The 8,562-nt window shown below is 40.3% G+C and overlaps 1 protein-coding gene across 2 annotated transcripts in view; it reads right to left on the reverse strand.

Annotated features, from left to right (window-relative positions):
- The window catches only part of nt5dc1 (5'-nucleotidase domain containing 1), a 134,139-nt gene extending 131,533 nt beyond the window's left edge, over positions 1–2,606 (reverse strand). The window contains exons 1-2 of one of the 2 annotated variants that reach the window (XM_034005370.3): positions 2,389–2,606; positions 1,032–1,123 (exon numbers count right to left, since the gene is read on the reverse strand). In XM_034005370.3, coding sequence (XP_033861261.3) covers positions 1,032–1,123; positions 2,389–2,583 — 287 coding nt within the window. In that variant the 5' untranslated portion in view covers positions 2,584–2,606. The remainder of the gene's footprint in view (positions 1–1,031; positions 1,124–2,388) is intronic. The other variant, XM_059023570.1, reaches the window with a different exon arrangement.
- Positions 2,607–8,562: the final 5,956 nt, after the last annotated feature.

Consider the following 8,562-nt stretch of genomic DNA (forward strand, 5'->3'; position numbering starts at 1 on the left):
AGGTGAAGGTACGTCAGTTTCTGATCGCACCATCCGTCGCTTTTTGAGCGAAAGTGGGCTCCATGGAAGAAGACCCAGGAGGACTCCACTGAAAGAAAAACATAAAAAAGCCAGACTGGAATTTGCTAAAATGCATGTTGACAAGCCACAATCCTTCTGGGAGAATGTCCTTTGGACAGATGAGTCAAAACTGGAGCTTTTTGGCAAGTCACATCAGCTCTATGTTCACAGACGAAAAAATGAAGCTTTCAAAGAAAAGAACACCATACCTACAGTGAAACATGGAGGAGGCTCGGTTATGTTTTGGGGCTGCTTTGCTGCGCCTGGCACAGGGTGCCTTGAATCTGTGCAGGGCACAATGAAATCTCAAGACTATCAAGGCTTTCTGGAGCGAAACGTACTGCCCGGTGTCAGAAAGCTCTGTCTCAGTCGCAGGTCATGGGTCCTCCAACAGGATAATGACCCAAAACACACAGCTAAAAGCACCCAAGAATGGATAAGAACAAAACATTGGACTATTCTGAAGTGGCCTTCTATGAGTCCTGATCTGAATCCTATCGAACATCTATGGAAAGAGCTGAAACTTGCAGTCTGGAGAAGGCACCCATCAAACCTGAGACAGCTGGAGCAGTTTGCTCAGGAAGAGTGGGCCAAACTACCTGTTAACAGGTGCAGAAGTCTCATTGAGAGCTACAGAAAACATTTGATTGCAGTGATTGCCTCTAAAGGTTGTGCAACAAAATATTAGGTTAGCGGTCCCATCATTTTTGTCCATGCCATTTTCATTTGTTTTATTATTTACAATATTATGTTGAATAAAAAATCAAAAGCAAAGTCTGATTTCTATTAAATATGGAATAAACAATGGCGGATGCCAATTACTTTTGTCAGTTTCAAGTTATTTCAGAGAAAATTGTGCATTGTTCGTTTTTTGTGGAGCGGTACCAACAAATGTGAGCACGTCTGTGTGTGTGTATATATATATGTATATATATATATAAAATCAACAGTGACAAAATTCATAAACTTACCAAAAATCCCATCTGTCAGGTGTCAGTGTGAGAAGCTCCTTGTCATAACCCTTGTGTTCAACCAGGTATCTGGCAAAACTGTCATAGATTAGCTGGGGAAAAAATACATGTCACAGTTATCAGGCCATCAAAGAAAACACCTAAGTGTGTGACCACACAGCATAACTAACCAGAGCAATGCTGAGCCCTGTGTTTGAGGGAAGCATCTTTAACACACTGCTATGCAAAACCACTTGCCAACCAAATATAGAGATTTGTACTGTACTGCACCTTTTTTTATCTGTGGTCCACCAATAAGCAAAACAGCTCTCAATGTAAGGTTCTTAATAAACATTAGGATAAATGCACAATTTCATTGAGATAAACTAGTATCCTTGCTTCTTATTACTAACCGGATACAATTACCCCCCCTCCCAAAGCCAAACGTTTTACTTCACCCTATATAATTATCTCATTTTGCTGCATAAAGTCGAATGGAACCAGCTGGATATTGTTAGGTTATATACAGTTTTCCATATACTTACAAAAAACTGACAAAAATTGAAAAATGTAACATGAAATACTGTACTATTATTGTGGCTTCCGGGCCTGTATACTTTTGGGATATCATTTTGTAGTCAGTATGTTTGATTATGTGATGTTAAATAAAATATCTAAAATATGTTAATATTTTTTTTGTTTTGTTTTGTTTTTACGTATCGATTCCTAAAATGCTAGGTGATCCGAAAATGTTGGCCACAGCTGAATAAACCATTCTTGCTGCGTCTTATCTGCACTGTATTCTCTACAGAAATGTTGGAAACAAATAGGCCAATTCACCTAAGAAAACAACACATTGAACCCCATTATAATGAGCATTTAGAGAATTTACAATAAGAACATGTGCATACAGAAATGCTGAAAAGTAGATGACAAAAATACTGGTATCCCTCATCATAAATCTATTAATGTACACCATAAAAACAACACGCATAAAATGTGTTTCTATTAGATTTAATAATTCCATTTCTTAAAAGGTCTTTGTTTTAAATGAATGTATATATTACACGCTTTAGCAAAGACTAATTACAAAGGGTTGACAATAAAGTTATTGTTTTCATGGAAGTGGAAGTGCTTGCAAGCAGTGATATCTAGGACTGGAATGCCTGAATAATTGGATTATAAATGCAAGAAATGACAGTCCGCGATGGCAACGATCATATACAAAAATGAAACATGGATAAAAAAAATTAAATAAAACAAGAAAAAAAAGAAACATTCTTGAGCAGGACCGGCGACAGTATAATCCATCCACATAACCTTGGCGCGGATTTCCTCTGCAATAACAACACAACCTGAAATTCCTCTCACGACTCACCCTGGAGGTTTCCAGCAGATGGTATCGACAAAGAGTGTGGTCTAAATCAAAACCAACAACATCACAATCTGACAGCGAGAAAACATCGCTCATTATAACGATTAAGATATAACCAAGCACATTTATTGTAACTGGCACAGCAGCAGAGCACTGATACCTCACGTTGACAATGAACTCGTCATCAACATGCAGCATCCAGGCGCTTGCACGGCAACACGTGGTTAACTTCGGGCATACTGTACCCAAACGCAACTAGCGGTCGTATTTTTACTCGTTATATATAGAACAACGAGCAGCACTTGCTTCATGGTGTTTTTTGATATAATGTTAGTCTGTAATTGACTACCACGTACCAAAAGCATCTTTAATGTGGGAACATGTTTAGAAAGTGCTGTGTCCCAACACCACCTGTCAGCCCACTACAGTTGAACTTCCGGGTGGATGTACCGTATGATATAACGCAGATACACACCGAACAGTCACTCGTATTCTATTACTATTAGTAGTCGTAGTAGTATTTCACTTTTTGTATTAAGTTAGTCAACACATTTTACATGCTCTATTATTTTTTAGCAGCGGGTGACAGTCCTGTGGAATGTAGATGATAGTATTTATTTATTTATTTATTTATTTACTTACTTACTTACTTACTTACTTACTTACTTACTTACTTACTTATTTATTTATTGCACTTATATATCGTTTTTTATACAAAAGTATCACAAAGCACTGTACAGTACATAGCAGAAAAATAGAACAAACCACAACACATTTGTATAGCATGTCACACATACAACTGCCACAATCAGACCATTTAAATAACATTTAAACAACAGTATACACATAATACAAAAGCAGCAATTTTAAAGTTACATTAAAACCCACTAAGATAAGAAAGCCATTTTATAAAAGTGCGTTTTTAGTCTTGACTTGAAAACTGTAACAGTCCCAGCTTCCCTGACAAACGAAGGCAGAGCATTCCATAATTTAGAAGCTCTACAAGAAAAAGCCATACCTCCCATGTTGCGTTTCTTGACCCCAGAAATAACCAGCCCCGCATCCTGTGATCTCAGAGTGCGGTTTGGAAGATATGGGGTCAGTAACTCCTGCAAATAACTAGGTGCTAATCCATTCAGCACCTAATCCATATTGCGTTACAGGTACTTTCATAGCACTCCTATGCAGAAGTCAAGAACCACAAAGAAAAGAGCACAGTAATTGCAGGCATATCATGGCAAACAATATGTAACACAATTTTTGTTCCTGGGTAGTAAGTGTTATTTCCTAATTGCTTATGCCTCAAAAGTATAGAAAATGGCTATTATTCCCCACAAACTTTGCTTTTGTGACCAGGACAGTGATATTTTGAAATTTACCTATTTCCAATGAGAAAACGGTCAAATTTGTGTCTTTTCGTTCACATAAAGTCAGAAAAAAACAACATATGAATCCAAATTAACATGTATTTATACTAAAGTAATACAAAAATGACTACAAAAGATTTAGAAGTGAGTAGTTTTTCGAGATTTACGATTATACTGTAAATCACTTTCACGAATCAGCCCCCAAATATAGTCTCCCATCATGTTCTCGTTATACTGTCCTTGGTAGCAGCGTTCAAAGTCCAGTATATCCTGGTGGAAGCGCTCGCCTTGCTCCACCGAGTACGCTCCCATGTTCTCCTTGAATTTATCAAGATGAGCATCAAGGATATGGACTTTGAGGGACATCCTACAGCCCATTGTGCCGTAGTTCTTCACCAGAGTCTCAACCAGCTCCACATAGTTTTCAGCCTTGTGATTGCCCAGGAAACCCCGAACCACTGCGACAAAGCTGTTCCAAGCCGCTTTCTCCTTACTAGTGAGCTTCTTGGGGAATTCATTGCACTCCAGGATCTTCTTTATCTGTGGTCCGACGAAGACACCGGCTTTGACCTTTGCCTCAGACAGCTTAGGGAAGAAGTCTTGAAGGTACTTGAAGGCTGCCGACTCCTTATCTAGAGCTCTGACAAATAGTTTCATAAGGCCCAATTTGATGTGCAGTGGTGGCATCAGCACCTTCCGGGGGTCCACCAGTGGCTCCCACTTGACGTTGTTCCTCCCCACAGAGAACTCGGTCCGCTGTGGCCAGTCCCGCCTGTGGTAGTGCGCCTTGGTGTCCCTGCTGTCCCAAAGGCAAAGATAGCAGGGAAACTTGGTAAAACCACCTTGGAGACCCATCAGGAATGCCACCATTTTGAAGTCTCCTATGACCTTGATGCCATCTCAGAAAAATGCAGATATGTATCCACTTAGGCAGCTGGAACTAAACTGAACTGGTGGGCTTAAGGCCCCTGTATTTATACTACTATTTATATTACTGGAAAGTTCTAGAAAGTTCTAGAAGTTACTCCAAGTTTACTCAGCACTGAATCTATCTGGAATGTTCTGGAAAATAGGTAAATTTACAAAATATCACTGTCCTGGTCACAAAAGCAGTGTTTGTGGGGAATAATAGCCATTTTCTATACTTTTGAGGCATAAGCAATTAGGAAATAACACTTACTACCCAGGAACCAAAAAAAAAAAAAAATTGTTACACGGTGAAATCACTTCACAAGAACATTTTCAGGATTTTTTGTCAGATGTTTATAGAATCCAGGCAATCCTTTAGTACTACATCTAATGAGATGGGGATCCCCTATATTCATCAGCACTGGTATAGATAGTCAAAAAATGGTCAATTAAAATGCATTTACTTTGGTTTGTATAAACCTACTGTCTGCCCAGAGGCCAGTAAATATTTGTCCCAATGGATTTTTCAACAGGGAAAGCAGTCATAAGGGAAAAATTGTCGTATGAAACTTGAAAACATTCAATCTAAGCTGGTTTTACTTGTTTTGCAACATTCTCGCTTTTGCGTGTAGTGTACGATGTTAATAGTGTACATGTGACTGCAGGTAAGCACACAGCTATGTAAATAGGCTACCCCTCACATGACTTAGCATTTTGTAGGCTCTGAAATTTCAGTGTAAACTAAGGCAGAATTCCTTTTGATTATAATTTTCTTTTGCTCATTGTTACATTGCACAAGTGTGACTGTTGGTAAGCTTTGACATTGTGAGCTACCAATAGACCTAAAGCATACCCTGCACTCAATTTAGGGTTTGAGGTTTTATTTATTTCTTTTTGTATTTTTTTTTTTGTGTGTGTTGGAGAATTTTTAAATTGAAAAAAGAGTAAATAGAATTCAGCAAAGGATAAACATCTGGACTGTGATTTAAAAAATACTTTCCACAGAATCTGACTTTAAAAAATATTACCAAATATTTCAGTTACAGTTATGTAAAAATGTAAAATGTATTATGAGACAAGCAATCGTAACAAAGGGTCTGCATATCCATTCAATGCGTTAATTGATTCATTCATAACTATTAGCACTCAATGAATTACAACATAACACCATTATACTTTTATTTTACCTTACTTTATTCCCCTCTATACAATATAGTAACAATCTACAAATATTCAGTATATCTCCAACAGTTACAACATTTGAATAAATAGGAAGACTTCTAGTCTAAATGTCTGTCATTGAATATTTGTTTATTTAAGTATTTAGTCATGAATGAATGAATGAATGAATGAATGAATGAATTAACAATTTTGCACATGTTTTATTATTTAATACATTTTGTTCTATATAGTGAAATATGTCTGTTTACATTCCCTAATAAATAATCTGTGATTGAGATAATAAGATAATTAGATACAAAGTTATCACTTGGGGTATGGTGTCAGTGTGTGTCTCTGGTAGACTGAGTCAGCCAATTAACCCATTTATGCATGACTTTTTTTATTTTTGATCATTTTTTTTCCATTAGATGAGTTAAGAAGCAAACAAAATATTTTTTTGAAAAATAACTCTCCCTTTCCCAGAAATCTCCTAGTAAAGCTCCATCCCATATATGGGATGCTATGCACTAGCTCCAAGCATGGCTTTCTTCATAGTAACCTTCAATGGAATTTTATTTTTAATAAATAGCAGTTCATTTAATTGTGCTTTAAAAAGTACTCTAGCGTTTCTGGTACAAGGACAAATCAATTCATTGTTATATATGTATAACCCAATAACGTTGTGAAACAACTAACTGCTTCGAGAGGATTCAAAATGATGTTGATCCATTAGTGTTCGATCTGATGTTCATCCGGTAGTGTTCGATCTGATGTTGATCCGGTAGTGTTCGATCTGATGTTGATCCGGTAGTGTTCAATCTGATGTTCATCCGGTAGTGTTCGTTCTGATGTTGATCCGGTAGTGTTCGATCTGATGTTCATCCGGTAGTGTTCGATCTGATGTTGATCCGGTAGTGTTTGATCTGATGTTGATCCGGTAGTGTTCGATCTGATGTTCATCCGATAGTGTTCGATCTGATGTTGATCCGGTAGTGTTCGATCTGATGTTGATCCGGTAGTGTTCGATCTGATGTTGATCCGGTAGTGTTCGATCTGGTAGTGTTCGATTTGATGTTGATCCGGTAGTGTTTGATCTGATGTTCATCTGATAGTGTTCGATCTGATGTTCATCCGATAGTGTTCGATCTGATGTTGATCCGGTAGTGTTCGATCTGATGTTGATCCGGTAGTGTTCGATCTGATGTTCATCCGGTAGTGTTCGATCTGATGTTCATCCGGTAGTGTTCGATCTGATGTTCATCCGCTAGTGTTCGATCTGATGTTGATCCGGTAGTGTTCGATCTGGTAGTGTTCGATTTGATGTTGATCCGGTAGTGTTTGATCTGATGTTCATCCGATAGTGTTCGATCTGATGTTCATCCGATAGTGTTCGATCTGATGTTGATCCGGTAGTGTTCGATCTGATGTTGATCCGGTAGTGTTCGATCTGATGTTCATCCGGTAGTGTTCGATCTGATGTTCATCCGGTAGTGTTCGATCTGGTAGTCTTCGATTTGATGTTGATCCGGTAGTGTTCGATGTTTTCATCCATTCTCTCTGTTACTTCCATAGCGTGGTTGTATTGCGAGATAACCTGAGGTTGTGTTTTTGTCACTTGTTGCTTGTATCGAGTACTGTACACACCGAGTACCGCTTGCACCGAGTGCACTGAGTGCACCGAGTACTGTGGACGCCGATCACCGTGTGGACAGACTGCACCGAGCACCGTGTCCACCGCGTGCACCAAGCACAGTGTGCACCGAGCACCGCGTGCTCCAGGTACTAAACACTGTGTGCCCCACGTGCACCGAGTACTGTGCGCCAAGTGCACTGAGTACCACGTGCACCAAGCACTGTGCGCACCGAGTGCACTGAGCACCATGCGTACCAGGGAACGTGTGCACCATATGTACCGAGTACCATGTGCACCGCGTGCACCAAGTGCCGTGTGCACCGAGCACTGTGCGTGCGCTGTGTGCACTGAGTGCACCGAGCATCGTTCGCACCGGGTGCACTGAGCACCTCGTGCACCAAATACCATGTGCACTGAGAGCACAGAGCACCGTGAGCACCAGGCACCTTGTGCACCGAGGCACCGAAGTACCGAAGCACCGGGGGACAGCTAAAGCAACAGTGCCTACCCTGAACGCATGTAGTCACACACCTGGTCAGCGCGCAGCATACACCAGGGAGACACACAGGCTAAAGCCGCGGTGGGCGAATTGAAAAACAACAGGGGAGAGCACACTTGTTTTTTTTAAAGACCTGGCTCACCAGGGTGGGCGAGCTGAGACAGCTGGCGAGCGGGGCAGGTAAAAACGGAGCCCCGGTGGAGGAAATTACACAGTTGACTGGTTGTTGTTGTTTTTTTTTACTGCAGCTAAATCCACAGTACAATGCAGGCAAAGCGGGGTTGTGTGACCGGGTCAACACATGGGTGGCCACGCGACAACAACAGTACACATTTTTATTTATTTATTTATATTTTGCCCAACTGCGTGCACGGCAGCCGGTGGAATCGCTCAACGGCGAGGGTACAGCAAAGCCTGGCCGCGGCGGAGGAACTGCGTTCTCCCCAAGAGTGTAGGCTTGAAAAGACAACACACACGCACTCCTTTAAATCAATACTGCACAGGCAGTCGCACACATACGAAAGACAGTAAAAATGACAGCCTGCAACGCAAGCGAGGCAGGCTGTTGAAGAAAGAAGAAGAATGTGCTAGATTTTAGAGCCGCTGAT

This window comes from Acipenser ruthenus, chromosome 5 (assembly GCF_902713425.1).
Source record: "Acipenser ruthenus chromosome 5, fAciRut3.2 maternal haplotype, whole genome shotgun sequence".
Lineage (NCBI taxonomy): Eukaryota > Metazoa > Chordata > Actinopteri > Acipenseriformes > Acipenseridae > Acipenser > Acipenser ruthenus.